The sequence below is a fragment of the Podarcis filfolensis genome (genome assembly GCF_964270895.1).
Source record: "Podarcis filfolensis genome assembly, chromosome: 9".
NCBI classification, from domain to species: Eukaryota; Metazoa; Chordata; class Lepidosauria; order Squamata; family Lacertidae; genus Podarcis; species Podarcis filfolensis.
This window is the reverse complement of record NC_139610.1, coordinates 4,842,954-4,862,018: the sequence shown is the minus strand read 5'-3', so window position 1 is coordinate 4,862,018 and position 19,065 is coordinate 4,842,954. Positions and strand designations below refer to the sequence as shown.

Genomic DNA, 19,065 nt, shown 5'->3' with positions numbered 1-19,065 from the left:
AGAAGAAAAAACTCTTTGCACACAAGAGAACTCTAACTTCATTCATGAAGGCTGCTGACCCAGTTTCCATCTTCTTCTCTACCTTAATGCCAAGTGGCTAGTTAAGAGATTTCACACAGCCTTTTCAGCAGACCAATTCCAGTTTATAGGAATTGGGGTAATGGCCAAGTTTCGAAAAACATGCCCAACCCAGCTCCCTTCCTTCACCTGCAGGAATAGACTTAATGAACATGTTGGGGATGAATATGGCTGTGAACTGGAATTAGAGGACCAGCTCATTCTTCCCCCATCAAAGCAGATGGCTTTTAGCCAGCCTTAAATAAAGAGGAAGAGTACTTCTAACTAAATGAACATTTCTAACATACACATCTACCCCCTGCAATACCCCTGAAAAAACATCTATTCCCTGGAATATCCCTGGAAACTAAGTGTTCAGGGTGGGAGACTTTCACCGCCAGGCAATGGACAGGAGTGATTTCATATAAGTATGAAATAGCCTGGGAGGAAAGACACTGGAGAATGTGACAGATCCTCTAAAGTTATCTCCTGCGAGGTAATCCTTGAGGCCTTCACCTTTGAAGTGTTACACCCCTCTCTTACATTTTACACTTAGTTGAGATCAGGGCAGGGTGTGGGTCTGTCACTCACTTGGCCCAGAGGATGAGCGAACAACAAACAGCATCAAGCATATGGTAAAGGACTGCAGGCTTATGCTCTGTCTGGCCAACCAGGAGAAGTCAACGGTGGGAAAGACAAAACTGAACTGCAGCCCCCTCTCAAAGCCTCGTTTCTTTCTAGTTGGGACACTGCCTCTCTCCATCTCTCTCTGTTGCTGGCTCCAGCAGGCAGGCCCAAGAAGGGAAAAGTGGCAAACACTTTCCCCATGAATTGCTTCACAAATCACATCTAAGGTATGCTCACAAAAATGTAAAGTGTGAGTAAGACAAATCTGTTTTTGAAAACATGCACATCCTAATATGTTTGGTATTCAGACAGCAGATTTGAGAAAACAATGGTTTGTGTAGGGACTGCTATTTGTGGAAGGGCTGCCAACCTAGCAAAATTTGCTTCTCACAGAACAGGGAGAATAAGCTATTTTCACCAATTTTCACCTCCTCCATCACTGTTCGGAGGGCTTCAACTGTTAAGAAAAACCACGAGAGAAAATCAGAAGTCTGGAAACCTCTTCACAATTAAGCTTTATAATAAAATACAAGAGTGACTTCAATTCTTACTACAGCTGTAGCTTAATGCTTATTTGGCACATGAGTAAGCTCATTGTGATGCTATTCATTCTTCTCAAGCATTAATGACACGGGTGCCAATAAATTACTCACAGTATAGACATCTGGAGCACACAGGCCAAATGGTTTCACTTAAGATGTGAAGTTCCAACAGTTATACTAGATTTTAAAAGAGCTACAGTAGATGTCCCACTACTTTGTCAATGGAGCATAAAAAATTGCTTATAGTAAGATAAATACTGTTACTGTTTATTAAATTTCATTTCTATCTAAGGAAACAAGGGTAAACTTTTCCAAAATCTTATTTTAGTATGAAGACTTTTCAAACCTCCATTTTATTGAATTAGTTGGGACATATCAGCAGGCAACCAATATTTCCAAACTGCGGTGTGAATTTCAGTATTAGCATCTTTACCATTTCATCTGTTCTCTTAACCATGAACAGACAACTTCTTAATTTTGGGAAGTGGTGTTAGGGTTATTCTATGGGCACAACTCCAGGACCTAAAGCAATTCAATCCCTTCACGGCCACCCATGGTTTTTAATAAAAACTAGCAGTAAAATCATCGCTAGTACAGTACTTAGTATTTATAACCAGGAGCTAGAACATTCACCCACTAAGTAATTTTCTTTAACATAATTTGTATATCCCTTAACTGTAAATAAAACTTCTAAACAGATTACAAAAATATACAACATACAATAAAATATTTAATAAAGGTCAAAATTAAAACAAGTTTTTTAAACTGCAAAAAAGGTCTCTGAAAGATCCCCTCCCCTCAAGAAGCAATGATCTTTTGCCTTCCAGAACATAAATATACAGCAACACACAAAGTTATATGAACTGCATGCAGAAACCCATTTCCCTATCTCCCGCAAATGAAATGAAGACAATTTTCTATTACACCCAAATCCAAAATTGATAAGGGCCACTAGGGGCCAGATAAAGTTTTGTAAACCGCTTTGAGGTATTTTAAAATCAAGCATTGTATGAAATAAATTGTTTCAAACGACTGGACTCCTCCTAAATTGGTTATTCCTATTCTACCCTAAACAACAAATAAAAAGGAAAAATATAGATAGATGATTTAATACTCACTGTTATGTGATTGTAAATAAGCTGTGACCACCCAAAGAGGTCAGCTAGTCTGTAAAAGGCTGCCAATTTGCATCTCAACAGTTTCTCGCCCTTGTCATAAGCAATTGAATCTGAACCCCTGAGATCATTCACAGGGGTCACCATGCCAAGACCTGGGGAAAAGGAAAGACATGCCCAATATGGTTTACATCTCTTAATAACAATGTCTAAATGGTGTGGCCATACTCTCATTCCAATAGGAGGCTAACACCATAGTCAAGTCAATTCACAATATGAATAATCTGAATCCTTTCAGCTGATGCAAGGCACCACACCCGTTTAATGAGGAACTTCTCTTTTAAAACTGAAATCTACATCTATTCTCTTTCACTGAAGCATAACAAAACCATTCCAGCACTTATTACAACATCTCCTAATTTCCTAATCTTAATACAATAAATTCTTGAAGCAAAATTAGAGCCAGTTCTCACTAAGAGAGTTGTTTCAAAACTGCACTGTTTACATTCATGTTTGGATTAGTCCACTCTTAGCTTTGAATTCACCAGCTGCAATCCCTATCCACTCCCAAAATATCTGCTGGAACTCACTCATGTTAAGGGCAGCCATTCCACCGTGAGGTGCTGCTGGGTAGACATTTGGAACGTTTGTCGTCATGAAATCTGCAATCTGCTGTAAAGCCAGTAGACCTGTTGGGTTCTTTCCTTTCTTAAATTGTTCCTGGATCATCGATTCCAATTCTTCACAAAATGCCTAACAACAGAATACCACGTTAGACACCAAAATACTGGAGAACCTCAAGCAAATTGGATTCTCTTAATTCATCCCTTCCACATCTCTTGTCATTAATGCTTCTCACAGACAGAAGCATCTCTCTAGGAATAATTATTGAGCCTGCTCCTGCTTTTTTGGTGCACTGTCTGAATAAGGGACTTGAGGCAGAAGAGACAGACACACAAGTTCTTATCAACATTGTGCCCCATATACTACTGTTATTTAAACACAGTAGCTTCATAGCAGCTTGACTGCATCCTGGGATCGGGTGCTCTCATGGTGAGAAGTGAGGTGTGTGATGTCTGGAAGAGGACTCTCCCTTTGTTTAGGGAATTGTTCCTCCAGAGAGGCTCACCTTGTGTTTATTTCACTGTATTTTAAAGTGCTAAGCAGACACTTTTTATTCTCTGAAGTTTTTTAACAGTTAACTACAATTCTTTTTATTGTTGTTGCCAGTTTTTATCCAAATTTTGAAATTTTGTTAGTTTCTTGTTCTATTTTATTACTATTGCTTAAGCAGCCCTGAGAATATTTATATTGAAGGATGGCAGAAATATTTCAAAAATAAGTAACACATTACATCGAGAAGCTTTAACCAACTTATTCAACTGAGAATTACTCTTACTGCAAGTTGGCAGCTCAACACAACTGAGGACTGCTTCACAAAGAGCAATTTTACTACAGAGACCAAACTTGTGTACAACAAACGGCACAGATACAGCATTAAGAAGTAAAGTTTACATTTCGATTTGGCTATATCTTTGTGCTACAAGAACTTGTGGCTTTCGTTCTGTATCACCAGATGCTTTTGTCACAGGTAACTATGTAACCTGTCATTTTCTACATGGAAACTATATTGTACAAGAAAGTAATTTTGTATAAAGCAGCCTAGAGTTGCTGAAATTCCTGATACCTTAATGACACCAGAGCTAAATGGTTTCACTCCCCCCCACCCCCACCCCGGTTTCAGCGGCAATATACTCAGAAAACATGGGATGCTTGCTGGAATGAGACCACAGCTGGGATTTATTTTTGTCATTCAGTAGATTTCTTAGTTGCCTGGGCAATACACAGCATAATTAAAAAATACAATAGAACTGTAAAATGCAAAATGCTGTTATGATGCTTTCACCATCAGGAAACCTTTCCCAAAAATATTTCATCGTCCACTGTAATAAATCAGCCTGAACTTGATTGAAACTTGGGATTTGGAGGACTCCAAGGCAACAAAAGTACCTGCCACTGCAAAAAACAAATGAGGAGCTCCTGTGTGCCACAAACATACACAATGTGCCTTAAGACACTTTGAATTCTGCCACACAAATTAATGCTGCCTTTTTGAGGAAATGTTTAAAAAACTGATTTTTTTTTTGTTAGCTCTCTTCTAAAGTCATGACTAAGTATTTATCCTTACTGGGCTTTGAAGGATCATGGAGACTCTCTTCTTCTGTTCCATCATATTGAAATCCTGGCGAAGGTCAGGAGCCATGTTCCTCTCTCGCAAGTACTCTGGGTTATTTTCATCAACTCTATCAAAATACCTCTCTTTATGAGGGGCTGCTGGAGGTGGTGAGGTTACCACCTCTGCTCTAGATTCACCATTCATAGCACCTTTTCAGTGGTTCTGTGGAATAAAAATCAATCAATCAAAAGTATTCCAATTAATTCATCTGCTAAAGTTTAAATGAATGCACTGGCCCCTACCCCTTTTCTTTTTTTTTTTAAAGGAGGACTTTATTTATTACACTGGAGATTGGTGCCAACACACCAATTCAGCTTTTATACACAATAAATCAGCAAAGCTCTTATTCGTTTCTTTTTTTTATTTTTAATATTTTATTAAGGGTTTTCTTGTTTTACAGTGTAAGTGTAATGCCTCGTATTTTTTCTTCTTCCATGTAACATTTTTACAAATCCGTTTCATTTGATGAGGCATTAGGGAGAGAAAAAAGAAAGAAAAAAAGAAAGGGGGGTGGAGGGAGGGGAGATGGATGGGGGTGGGGTCGGGTAGCGGTGTTTCTATTATGCTTAATGTATGTAGAGTTTGGTGTCAGCGTGCTTGTGTTGTTCACTTGTGTTCTCCACTTTATCCTTCAGTGGACATGGAGAGAAATAAAAGTTGTTGAATAAGGAAGCAAAATCAGAAGATAAGCATGATCACTGCAGATGGTGACAGCAGTTATTAAATTAAAAGACGCCTGCTTCTTGGGACGAAAGCAATGACAAACCTAAACAGCATCTTAAAAGGCAGAGACATCACCTTGCCAACAAAGGTCCAAATAGTTAAAGCTATGGTTTTCCCAGTAGTGATGTATGGAAGTGAGAGCTGGACCATAAAGAAGGCTGATCGCCGAAGAATTGATGCTTTTGAATTATGGTGCTGGAGGAGACTCTTGAGAGTCCCATGAACTGCAAGAAGATCAAACCACTCAATTCTGAAGGAAATCAGCCCTGAGTGCTCACTGGAAGGACAGATCCTGAAGCTGAGACTCCAATACTTTGGCTATCTCATGAGAAGAGAAGACTCCCTGGAAAAGACTCTGACGTTGGGAAAGATTGAGGGCACAAGGAGAAGGGGACGACAGAGGACGAGATGGCTGGATAGTGTTCTCGAAGCTACCAGCATGAGTTTGACCAAACTGCGGGAGGCAGTGGAAGACAGGAGTGCCTGGCGAGCTCTGGTCCATGGGGTCACGAAGAGTTGGACACGACTAAATGACTAAACAATAACACTGGTGTTAAATTGTTTCTACAGTTCAGAGACCAGCTTCTGCTCTTGAATTCAGCAGGGCTTCTCTCCTTTCCCTCATTCTTAACTATCAGGTCACAGAGGACACAGCTGAATCTCTTTATTAACTTCATTAGACCTAGTGCCTATTCATCACTCTAAGTTTTGTGTTTCATATTTTTATGTTGTAACCCACCCTGTGATGGTTGCCAGCCTTTGAACAAGTCAGGATTCAAAGCCAATTCAAACAGGGATTTAGGATACTACATTGCTCCAAGATTTCCTGGGCAATTCTTTTCATAACTGCTTATTAAGCCAATAGTATTGTTCAAATTGGCCAATTAACTTTTATGGGTTTTACAAGGTTCTAGACTTAGATGTCTAAAAGAGGCATAGAACAGCTGATCCTCCAGAGCAGGGTTTCCCAAACTTGGATCTCCAGCTGTTTTTGGACTGCAGCACCCATCATCCCTGACCACTGGTCCTCCTGCTAGCTTGGGATGATGGGAGTTGTAGTCCAAAAACAGCTAGAGACCCAAGTTGGGAAACCCTGCTCCAGAGCATCAGAGATCCTGCTGGCTTCTGCCAGGCAGAAGGTTCAAAGTGTTTTCCTTTCAACCTTCTGCCTGGCAGAAGCCAGCAGGACCAAAGATGGGGCTTTAAGATGCCATGGATTCAAAGCCTACACAACAACATAAAACACTGTGGCTTACTTCCGGTGGTAGCTTCCAACCTGCTAGGGCAGATCTTGGTGTCTCCAGCACAGCAGGGCTACACACCTCCCACCAGTAGTTCTTCTACCACACCTCCCCATCAACTTCGGAGGTTGAGGACTGTGTCCTTAGAACATAGCCACAACACATTACACACTATTATCAGAGTGCACCAGTATCTGAACAGAGCTTAGAATATGGCTTCTACTTCAGTATTAGAGTAGTTCACAGTGATCTGTGTTATGTAAAACTATGTTGCTGTTACATTTTGAATGGGTTTTTTTGGCTGTTGTATATATATATTGGTAGGGGCGAGGGGTTGAACAATTTCTTTATTGTCTATCCTTATCATGATTTCATTTCACTGTGTTCTTTCCATTTTGGACATTTGCAGCTAAATTGAAGGGGAAACTGGCACTATAACAGGAAGCCAACAGTCAATAAAAGAAATCAGTTTGTTAGCAGACTGTTCAAAGATCAGAACACACTCCAATTTAATGAATGGGGTTGGCACCACTGGAGTGCTTTGCGAGGATTAATGCAGACAACCCAGTTCTCAAAGCTCTTATACTGGCAGGAACTGCAAGAAACAAACCATCAAAGAAATATGCAGTGCAGTTGTTTAAAAGATGACATCTCTGTTTTAAATCTGGGACTCAGTTAATTACCAATCCTATTTAAGAGGGTCCTTGTAGATGAGGAAGCCACCATAATAAAATAAAGATGGCAATCATTGCTTTCTTGGCAGAGAAGCCATAGGAAAATTAACATAGGAGGGTGTGAGAAATGAGGAATTATGAAAACTTCAGTAATAACATTTTTATTATTTGCATCCTGTCCATCTGACTGGAATGCCCCGGCGACTCGGGCTGCCTTCCGATGTTTTCTAAAAGTCATGTAGTTTTTAATGTCTTTGACATCTGATCAGAGGGTGTTCCACAGGGTGGGCACCACAACTGAAAAGGCTCTCTCCCTGGTTCCCCTGTAACTACACTTTTAGCAGTGGGGTAACCTACAGAAGGCCCTGGGAGCTTGACCTCAGTGTCTAAATGATGGGGGCGGAGACACTCCTTCAGGTATACATGGCTGAGGCCCTTTAGGGTTTTGAAGGTCAACACCAACACTTTGAATTGTACTCGGAAATGTACTGGGAGCCAATGTAGATCTTTTAGGACCAGTGTCCCAGCAGCTGCTCCCAGTCACCAGTCCAGCAGCCGCATTTTGGGTTAGTTGTAGATGGTATCATCCACATACTGATGAACACCCAGCCCAAACCCCAATGATCTCTCACAGTGGTTTCATATAGATGTTAAAAAGCAAGGGGGAGACAATGGAGCCCTGAGGCACCCCACAAGTGAGCACCCAGGGGTCTGAACACTCATCTCACCCCACCACTTTCTGGACATGGTCCAGGAGGAAGGAGCAGAACCACTGTTTAACAGGGCTCCCCAATTCCCAACCTTCTGACACGATCCAGAAGGATACTGTGATAATAGCTCTGATTAGAAAATGTAATTGGTCTCTCCTACCTGCCCACCCCACCCCCACCCCACGCTCTTTCAGAGAAACTCCCTAGCTTCCTGTATTTCCAAACCTTTGGAATGTAAGGTAATTAGCACAACCAATTTTAAATCCTCATATTATTGGCTCATTCGTGTTTGCCAGAAATGAAGGAAGTAACACTTTCCAGAACAGAGAGGGGCCGTAACCATAGTGACCTTGGCAAGGGCTGTTGTGGACTGCTATCAATGGAGTTTACTCCCACATTAGTGTGCAAAGGACTGCAGTGTTAAAAGGAATGTGGTGAGGAGTCAACACTTGTAGCCAGAAACAGCTGAAAGAACATTTTAGGACTGAGAGTCTCAAGTGAAGAAAATCTGGCTACATGACTGAATATCAAACCCAGATTATATAAAAAAAACAGTTTTTCCAAGACCTGTTGGGAGAGCACTACAGTGCTTTAGGCTGAAAAACTACTTGACTTACTCCCAGGTAAGTAGATATAAGACTGCAGCTACAGCGGACTCCAAAGCTTATGAAAATACACAACAAAAGGACTGTTAATTTTTAAATGTGACAGATAATTCCTGCTTCTTAAAAAAACTTGCAATTCTTCTTTCACATTTGCAATGATTGACAGCAAATTAAAATAGATATGTTACTGGACAAAATCCATGCATTAAAAAACTGGAGTTTTAATAAAACTCTTTACCACTATCCCTAAAAAACGTGAAAGAAAAAAAACCACTGAATCACAACTAATTTTGTTTTAAAATATGTTCACATATTCCTTAAACTAGAAATATCTGAATACATAACTTCATTAAATCAAATTAATGTATATCTATAAAATACATTGGAGGACAACACAATACCAGTATATACTAGAAATTGATAGTATAATGCTGGAGATTGTTACCCACTGAGTATTTCCTCAGCTGGTAAAAAAAAAGGTAAAGGACCCCTGACAGTTAAGTCCAGTCACAAAGGACTCTGGGGTTGTGGTGCTCATCTTGCTTTACAGGCCGAGGGAGCCAGCATTTGTCCGCAGACAGTTTTTCTGGGTCATGTGGCCAGCATGACTAAGCCGCTTCTGGCGAAACCACAGCAGCACACGGAAACACCGTTTACCTCCCTGCCGGAGCGGCACCTATTTATCTGCTTGCACTTCTGGCGTGCTTTCGAACTGCTAGGTTGGCAGGAGCTGGACTGAGTAACGGGAGCTCACCCCGTTGCAGGGATTCGAAACACTGACCTTCTGATCGGCAAGCCCAAGAGGCTCAGTGGTTTAGACCACACCACCACCCGCGTCCCTTCCTCAGCTGGTAGATGTGTCCTAACATAGTCCTAACATAGTCTTCTGGCAAATAAGTTTGGGCTTCATTAGCCAAATTATGGACACTACATTTTTTATGAATCCCTGCTATTGTATTAATTGGTTATTTGATGGATTCAGATGTCTAATTAGAACATTGATTAGTACTTCTACCAATACAATTTGTTTTTCTAATGAAGTATTTCTGCCATCACTGCCAGGCGCCTCATTGCAATCCTGGGTTTGCATCATGTCAGGGTGCGGGGAAGAAGCAAAATACAAGGCAGGTTTGAAAATGGTGGTTCTAAACAACAGCAGAGGCACGAATAATGGAGAAAATGTAGTGATTTTAAATAATGGCAGAAATGTGAATAGAGTGAGCCGGGGGTGACACTGAGCGTGAAAGTGGGATTGTGCCTTCCCACAATCATGTATTTCACTCTTAGTACATTATGGTGTCTTCAACATGAAATTCCAGATTCAATGAATTTAGAAATTATTTTATTAACAAGCAAACGTCCATACAAACACAACATCCAGCAACTTCTCTAACTGAACATGCTAGCCGACAGGCCTGCTATTAAGATTCACCTGAAAGATGCAATAAAGTACAGTACTATATGAGAATGAGGGGGTGCAGAAAGAAGGCTACAGAATAAAAAAGAGGCAGCGGCATAGAAATGAAGGCAGCCTGTGAGCAAGGCAGAGTTGGAAAAAGGGGGAAGGAAGAGTGTGAGTGCAGAGTGGTTGCGGTCTCCACAACGGAGTGTCTATGCGCTTTTTTGTGCAGTAATATTATTTTTGTTGTTCATTTCTATACCACTTTATTTTTTAACAAAAAATCTCAAAGCCATTTACAACACATTAAAACATCAAATAAAACAATCCAGAATAAAATAAATTCGAACTTCAAGGAAAATATTTCAGATCCTTCTCTTAATGACAGTTTGCCTTCCCCATATTTCTTTACCTACTTAATTTATAGAGCTGCCCCACAGAAGAACTATTCTAGGTAGCCAGTGTGGTGAAGTGGTTTAAGTGTCGGAATAGGACCTGGGAGATCAGGGTCCAAAACCCCACTAAGTCATGAAGCTCACTGAGTGGCTGTGGCCAGTCACAGCCTCATAACCTATCTCACAGGGTCATCGTAGGGATTAACTGAGGAGGGGAATGAACCATGTACTCCTTGGAGAAAAAGGTGGGATATAGATGCATATAAACTCTTATACAAATGGATCTAAGCTCTTCGGCTCACCTGCTTAACGAACCTGGGGGGGCCAGCCAGATGGAGATGTCAGTCGCCAATCTGGCATCCAGAGATCTCCACATGCTTACATGCGTGCACATGTATGATTGACAATAAAATGAGAAAAACCTCTTTTAAGAAAGCCTCTGATTTAAAGAGCATTTGCACTTCTAAACCAACAGCGTAGATAAAATTTATGCCTTAAGGGGAAAGATCTTCAATTTCTGTAGCATTCTACTTAGGCGTTTTACTTTCAACAAGAGACTGTTTGAAATGCAGCCTCCCTGCGCCTTCAAGCCAAAAGCTCCACCCTGAATGAAGGCCAAGAAAATGATATATTTAAAAACTGACAAAGAGAAAAGATTAATTTACAAGGCTTATGTTCTTTCCAGACATGGAACATGCATTTTAACACAATACAGATGTGTCAAAGCATTGTGTGCAGTAACATGTAGCCAAAGTTAAGGACAATTATAAAAGTTTCAATTTGAAAAGAACATGGAAAAGTTTCAAGAAAGCAGCCACTGCAATTTTCAAATGGTACTGTGATGCATATGAAGAGTCAATAAGTTTATTTGGGGAGGGAGAAGGCTTTTAAACAACCAGTCTAACTTATACAATAATAAAATTCCTTCCAGTAGCACCTTAGAGACCAACTAAGTTTGTTATTGGTATGAGCTTTTGTGTGCATGCACAAGCTCATACCAATAAGAAGGTGCTCTCTAAGGTGCTCCTGGAAGTAATTTTTTTATTTTGTTTCGACTATGGCAGACCAACACTGCTACCTACCTGTAACTTATACAATAATAGTTTAAACCTGTTAAAGGAGATAGTAATGGAAGACACAGGCCATGTTTGGATAGCACACAAAGCACAGGTTCTCAAGTTCTCCCAACCCTTCCTCCTGTGGAGTAAGGAAGAGGAGTCTGAATTAGGACTGCCATATGTCCAGTTTTTCCTGGACACTTCCTTTTTTTCAGGGGTAAATTTTCTGTCTGGGTGGATTTTTAGAATTTGGCAAAATGTTCAGAATTTTGTTGTTGTTGTTGAAGTGTGAGAAAGGAGGGAAACACCAGGAATCCGCACCAGGCACCTTGCAGCGCAGCCCCCACTAAGTCCCCTCCCAGTCTCACAGCTGGTGGCTCTCATCCCACCTCACGTTGACTCAGCCAGTTCCTTCCCTTCCCAAAATTGGTTCTGCTACTCTGCCAGTTGTGCCTCAAACCTCAATTTACCCTCTCTTCCTGCCATCTCTTCTCTCCCCCCCCAGCTACTGTTAGGATGGAGGTGTGCAAGGCAGTTGGGTAGGAAGGAAAGGGGGGTCATGGACACCACCCGCTGCTCTATCTGATGGCATTCAAGTTAAAACGAGGAGCAAACAGCGCCCCTGAGCCTCAGGCAACGGAGGAGCAGCTGCCTGCTGCAAGACCGCATGCAATCTTATGCAGAGGGGGCTACATGGTGCAAAAGTAACTGCTCCATTGTCTATTGTCTGGGCGCTATAATAGTGCACTAAAGTGGCAGTGTAGAAGTGGCTGTCAAGTGTATCAGATGACTTGCAGCCTTTTTGAATAAGCTCTGCTGTTTTTTAGCCTGGGGTGCGGTGAAAACAAATAGTTGTGGCCTCTTAAGCAATAAGCAGTTGTTCAACAAGATCTTATCTACAAAGTGCATCTGAAAGTGACCCACCATGAGGTATTTGCTAATATTTATACCAATACAGGAGTTTCATATAGGGTACCAATTGTTTGTATTATTTTATTGTTGAAAATTAAGAACATTGCTATTAGCAATATAGTACAGCTTCTATAGCCTACGTATAGTAGGGGCATTTAAAATGAGAGTAGTCATAGCAATCCATAGTTAAAAGTATAAGCCGGCAAATGTGTCCTTTGTTTTGCTCTTCAAAATATGACAACCCAAAATGCTTTCATGCTTTGTTAACTACAGCTTGCCATGCCATCCACACCTGCAACTAGTAACAAACTCAGTTTAAACAAGCCAGCTTTAGAAGTCATCATTAGCTAGTTTCAAATTAAACTGTTACAGTTCAGGTTTTGCAAAATCACATGTCAATGTGGTGTCAGGCCCTGCATGCTCTGGCAGGTAAATGAGGTGAAAGGAGGTTTTTAAGTTTTGCTATTGATAGTTCATTTTTTAAAAGCTGTGGACATAGGAGAAACAGAGCCTTTCACTCTGTTGAACAGGAATATCCAACATGCTGCCCTTCAGATGTTGCTGGACTACAACACCTATCATACCTGGCCACAGAGCGGATGGGCCAATCCAGTCAGATGGGTGGGGTACAATAAATAAATAATAATTATTACTGGCCTCTACTGGGGTGGATGGGAGTTGCAGTCCAACGGAGGAAACACACCAGCTACCCTTACTGTAGGATAATGCTCGCTCAGTTCTCTTAGCTATTAATTGAAGCAAGCAAGCACCCAAAGCTTAAAAACAAGGCTTCTTTCTAAGGACACCACACCCAGTAAATGCCAGGGCCCTGCCTAAAGATTTTTTTTTTTTAATGGAACATCTGGCTGTACTATGAAGCAAAGTGCCTAATCTCAAGGTGACCGCCACCTAGAATGCCTTTGCTGTGGGCGCTCCTGCAAAGTGAACTAAAACAGGTGGCTACTAGGAAGAGGGCCTCCTTGGTGGTGACATTCTGGTAAAACAAAAACCAAAAGCAAAAAAAAAAAAACAACCCTCCCCAGAAAGGCTCATCTACCACCTTCTTTTGGACACAGATGAAGATTTCATTCCCCCACTGTAAATGCTAACTACCAAAAGCCTGGTGCCCAAAAGCTAATAATGGTGCCAGTTTACTACATATAGGAAAGAATAATTGCAATAAGTTATTTTAGTTAATTATTCTAATTAAAGATGTTTTAAAGATTACTATAGTTAAAACGCAGGCTACACATTAAAAAGAAAACACTTAGTAATGCTAATACAGATTGGGTATAAACCACAAACTAACCCAGTTCAATTAGGAACCAAGAGATTTCCTCCACTAATCCAGGGGATAGCAGAGTTGATCTATGCTGGTGTTACCGGCTAATAGCTTCTTTGTATGCTGAGCAGTCTCTCCACTCAGTTTCTGCATGTCAGCCACCTATGGTCAGGTGCACTCTCTTACCTTCTGTAAGGCAGAATGCAGTATTTTGCATGAAATGTTTGAAAAATAGAGTAGTTATCTTATTCAGGGGCCCTTTTCTAAATGTCCCCCATTTTAGAGATATGACAGTTGGCTATTAATATCATTTGGCTATCTCCACATAGAAATAACTGCAGCCCTAGGATTCGTTTAGCTTCTGGCAATGCAACATCAACTGCCTAACACCAAAAGGAGCTCCTGTTCCTCTCCCTGGAAATAAACCCAATAAGCCATTTTCCAGCTTCTCAACTGCAAGGTCCCTGCCTTCAGGTCCACAAGTTTCATTTGGGAGGTATGCATGTCTGTGCAGAAAACTTACCAATTGAATTATATGGAATTCAAATTGCAATGCAATAAAAAAGCAACAAAAAGACAATTAAAAACCTCACCACATATAGCACAGCACATTACATCTGATACAACAGGCAGAAAAAACCAATTCAAGTATTTAAAGTGTCTATGTTTATGCAGCTAAACACCACCGCTTATAAGCAACCAGAAGCAACCTGAAGCCTCAGAGTCAAAGAACAAAGTATTGGGGGGGGGGGTCGGCTGGGTGGTGGTGGAAAGAAGCAGCCCCAAAGTAACTCAAAGACCAAAATGTTCAGAGTCTGAGAAGTGAAGGAATCCTTAAAAGTGGGAAAGGGAGAAGATAAAAATATAAACTAGTACAGTACATGGAACAAGAAGACGAGTTCTGTACGTGCAGAGGTATGTGAGCACACAGTACAGACAAGCATCTCATTCTCTAGATGGAACACTTCCATTATTTTTAAAATGTCCTCGGGCATAGAAGCATTGCAAGCAGTCCTCAGTGGACAAATGAAGCAGTTCATGTTCTGGGCTTGGGGACAAGCGCAGTCACCCACTCCCCCACAAAATAAAAGGAGAGGAAAGAAATGCACCTGCAGAGAAGCCTCGAAAACGAAGCATGCCTCAGTGAGCACTGGATGCTGAGCAACTGTGGGAGGCGGGAAAGTGGGGGGGGGATGGAACAACTGAAGGGCCCGATCCCTAATTCCAAGGTTGGGGGGGGGGAGGTCCACCACCGTTTCTAACATAGCATGCTACAATACATCCAAAGCAAGCCCACCCATGCAGTGTTGCCACGCTGACTTGGAGACCCCCGAGATCTGCAGAAGCACACAAATTCTTTTAGCGAACGGGGGGGGGGGCTGGAGCCAGGAGTGCAGGGCCTGCTCTGCAGGCACTTAAGCAGCTTCCCAAGCAGCAGGCCCAGTGGGGGCCCCAGCTCTGGCCCTGGGAAAACGGACACAATTGCGGAAAGTGGCCGGCCAGCCCCCTCCTCCTCCTCCTCTTCCTGCGGGGAGGCTCCCCCCCCCTCTCGCCCGAAAACACGCCAGCTGGAGGAAACGCCGCCACCCCCCTGCTGGGGGGGGTACGAAAAAGAGGCGGTTGGGCGGGGGGGCCGCGCGACGGAAAAGGCGGGCTACAAACATAACGGCAATAACGGCGGCCCCGTCTCGGGGGGGGGGTCGCTGCAGAAGAGAGGCCGCTCCACTCCCTGCATTGGACGCGACCCGAGCCTGCGGGGCTCCCTCGGCGCGCCGGGGGGGGGGTAGAGACCCCGCACAGACAACGAGCGTTTCTCGGTGGGGAGGGAGGGAGGAGTCACCTGTCGAGCAGCGGAGCGGGGCGCCCCCCCCTCACCACCCGCACCCCGAGCCCCGGGCGAGCCGACGCCGGAGAAGGGCGCCCCCCCCCTCGACTCGCCCCGGCCGGGGGGGCGGCAGCTCCCTCCCTCCCTCCCTCTCTGTGGGGCCGCCCCCTCCCGAGCCCCAGGGGAGGCGAGGACGCGGCCGAGGCGGCGGGCTCTTCTTTACCTCCCTCCCCTGAAGACGAGGAAGCGGCCGCAGCCCCGGACGGATCCGCCACAGACGCGCCTTTCGCAGCCGAGCCGACCCCAGACGCCGCCGCCGCCGACGCCTCCCCTGCCCGCCCTCTCTCCGCCGCGCCAGGGTGCGGCTTTGAAGGGTCCGCAGGCCAATAAGCGCGGCAATCATTGGAGCGCGCCCGCGTCCCGAGCAAGCCGCCTGCTCATTGGTCGGTGCTGCGGGGAAGAGCCCCGCCCACCCGCCTTCTGGGATCGTAGACTTATAAAGGAAGACTAGGGAGCCCGCGCTCTGCTGCGGAGATGCCCCGGGTCCTTTCGGGGGCCATTTCCTAGAGCAGGAGGCGACAAAGGGAAGAACCCGGGATTTTTAATCCGGTGCAGCAGCTTCTCGCCCACGCATTCAGGCGAAATTTTATTTTATTTTTTTTTAAAGAAACGAACTACCTCCTTAAACGTTGTTTTTTCAAAGTAATACCCTGCAATTAAAGTGCAAGCACAGGCGGTGGGTGGGTAACACTCTGCAGCCTAATGCAGTGCCGTGGAAGCTGTTTCTAAAAATGGATTTTACAAAGCTAAACACAAAACAATAAAGGAGGCATACTAACAGAAAAGAAACACATCGTATTCCCTATGCAGTGGAAGTTAGTAGTAGCAGCAGAATTTATTACCCTCTCTTCACCCTAAGGTCCCAGGGGTTACAACAATCAATCAATTAATGTTATTTTCATTGTTATTATTAAAAACAACTTTAAAACAATTTACAATCACAGAATAAGGTGTGAGTCTTACAAAATATACACCCTAAGGGTCAAAAGCCAGGGCAAAGAGGCGGGTCTTTGGCATTTGCCAAAAGCTGTGTAATGAAGGTGTCAGATGACACCTATGGGGAGTGAGTTCCACAACTTGGGGGCTGCCGCAGAGGAGGCACAAACCCAAGCCGCCACCGCCATCCCGTTGAATTTATGAGTGCAGAGGAACTACCAGGAGGTCCCTGGCTATTGATCTTAACACCCAAGAAGGTCTGTAAGGGAGGCGATGGACTTTCAGGTATGTGGGGCTTGAGTCATTCAGGGCTTTAAACATCAACGTGAGCACCTTGAATTGGGCCTAGAAACAAACTGGCAACCAGTGCAGCTGTTTAAAACAGGAGTTATACAATATCTGTATGAAGCCCCACGGGACGCGGGTGGCACTGTGGCCTAAACCACAGAGCCTAGGACTCACCAATCAGAAGGTCGGTGGTTCGAATCCCTGCGACGGGGTGAGCTCCCGTTGCTCAGTCCCTGCTCCTGCCAACCTAGCAGTTTGAAAGCATGTCAAAGTTCAAGTAGATAAATAGGAACCACTCTGGCGGGAATGTAAACGGCATTTCCGTGCGCTGCTCTGGTTCACCACAAACGGCGTAGTCATGCTGGCCACATGACCCGGAAGCTGTACGCTGGCTCCCTTGGCCAATAAAGCGAGATGAGTGCCGCAACTCCAGAGTCGTCCGTGACTGGACCTAACCGTCAGGGGTCCCTTTACCTTTATATGAAGGCCCAGCCACTAATCTGGACGGTACATTTTGGAACAATTGAAGTTCCTGAGTTGTCTTCAAGGACAGCCCCAAGATGTGGGTAGTACAACAAAGAACCAAAGAAAAAATAGCACTTGTCATAATGAGCAGAACATTTTAGGGAGAACAAAGGATGCTATGCTGGCTGAGTAGTAGGAACTACCAAATCTAGCCAGAATTGCAGTTTGTTAGCTCACTCACAACACATTAGTCATTGTTTTAGTGTTTTTTAAAGTGTTTAAAGTGCTTTCTTTCTTTCTTGCCAATTCAAAAGATCAGTGGATGGTGAGTATACATTGTCTTGATTATTACCCAATGGAAATGGACAGGGTCTTAAAGGATACAAGAAACCAGTGGCTTCCGACAAATTTTTCACAGCATCTGTCCGGTATCCTGGACTGAGAATGGAAGTCATGACATCTGCAGTGGAATCCACAACTGTCCACAGTGTCTCAAGAACATGGAATGTTCGAAACTGTCCCAGGGAGCCACTGGGGTGGCTGCCATTGGGGCAGTGGGTGGCAAAGACACCACACATAAGGAGGAGGTTGCTGGTTTTGTTTTAAAAGCACCTGACATGCAGTTTTTGAACAGGGAAACTAATATTTAACACTGTAAGATACCTATACGTAATCCATTTGTCTTGGATATTGGTTCTCTAGAATATCTCAACTATTTCCACATGACTTCAAACATCAAGCCAACACTTCCTTTTCATTGTAAACTAATGCTAATACTTCTCCTTTCCTGTTTGGTCTATTCCTTTTGAATAGGTTATATGTCTATTACCACATTCCAGTCATGAGTTTCATGCCACCAGGTTTCTGTAATGCCTATTATATCATGTTTGACATCCTGCATTAAGAGCTCAAGTTCATCTTGTTTATTTCCTATGCTCTGTGCACTAATATAGAGGCAACTGTAACCATAAGCCATTCCCTCCAGCTGCTTCAATATTGGTTTTTTCTTGCATATTAGCAGGTTCCTGTAGCACCACCCCAGTTTCCTGTCCATCAATGAAGTTATTATTCCCAGTACTTGGTGTCCCCATCCTCTGAAATATTGTCTTCCTCATCCTGAGGATTCAGTTTAAAGCTCTCCTAATCATGATGTCATATGTTTGACAGGTGGTTTGTTCCACCCACCTGTCCCATTTGTCCTGCCAAAGGTCCTTCATCCTTTGCCTATTGTGGGGTGGGTGGGAGGCTTGGTGAGATCTAAGGGGATAGGGGAGTTGGCAAGCTGTAAGGGATGGGGATGGCAAGGAAAAAGTGGGTGGCTTTTCTGGGACATAGGCAGTTTGTGAGCAAAGTGAGTGGGAACAGCAGCCACTGGTGCTACAATTAATATGCTGGTCTTTAAAGATGCCACAAGGTTCTATACCCAGTGCTTAGGTAGCTGTGCTCCCTTGGGTTGAAGATTTCCAAAGACTTCCTTCAAAAAGGAAAAAAAATGTGTTTCCTGAATATTTTATATAGGAATAGCATACAACAGTATTTTCTTTATACCTGAACAGGATTAAATTAAAGTTTGGTGCATGTGTGGTCTGTGTACACATAACTACTATCTATGTTAAGTAACTCATGCTTGTTATATATGACCATGACTTGAACCATTTCTTCAGTCTGATGCACCGATTTGGTTATAAGCATCTTTGAAGCATTTGCATTCAGCACTTGGTGCAGAAAGTCTCCCTTACCTTGATACGACACAACTTCCACAGAAATGCCTTGCCTTCAAGACATACATGACACACATGTCTCTTGCATAGCAAAATTCTAATGAATACATTGTGAAATATGTAGTATAGCACTGTTGACTTAATATTGAACAAAATAATTATACAGGAACATCACAGATGTATCAATACAAATC

General features: G+C 43.2%; 1 protein-coding gene across 9 annotated transcripts in view; it reads right to left on the bottom strand.

Annotated features, from left to right (window-relative positions):
- ADD1 (adducin 1) overlaps positions 1-15,811 on the bottom strand; it is a 46,566-nt gene extending 30,755 nt beyond the window's left edge. For 7 of the 9 annotated variants that reach the window (XM_083630294.1, XM_083630289.1, XM_083630296.1 and 4 more), the window contains exons 1-4: positions 15,625-15,805; positions 4,530-4,739; positions 2,932-3,094; positions 2,345-2,496 (exon numbers count right to left, since the gene is read on the bottom strand). In XM_083630294.1, the coding sequence (XP_083486420.1) occupies positions 2,345-2,496; positions 2,932-3,094; positions 4,530-4,721 (507 nt within the window). In that variant the 5' untranslated portion in view covers positions 4,722-4,739; positions 15,625-15,805. Of the gene's footprint in view, positions 1-2,344; positions 2,497-2,931; positions 3,095-4,529; positions 4,740-15,416; positions 15,528-15,624 lie in introns of those variants that run through there. The other 2 variants (XM_083630292.1, XM_083630293.1) reach the window with 2 other exon arrangements.
- Between the last annotated feature and the right edge of the window lie 3,254 nt (positions 15,812-19,065).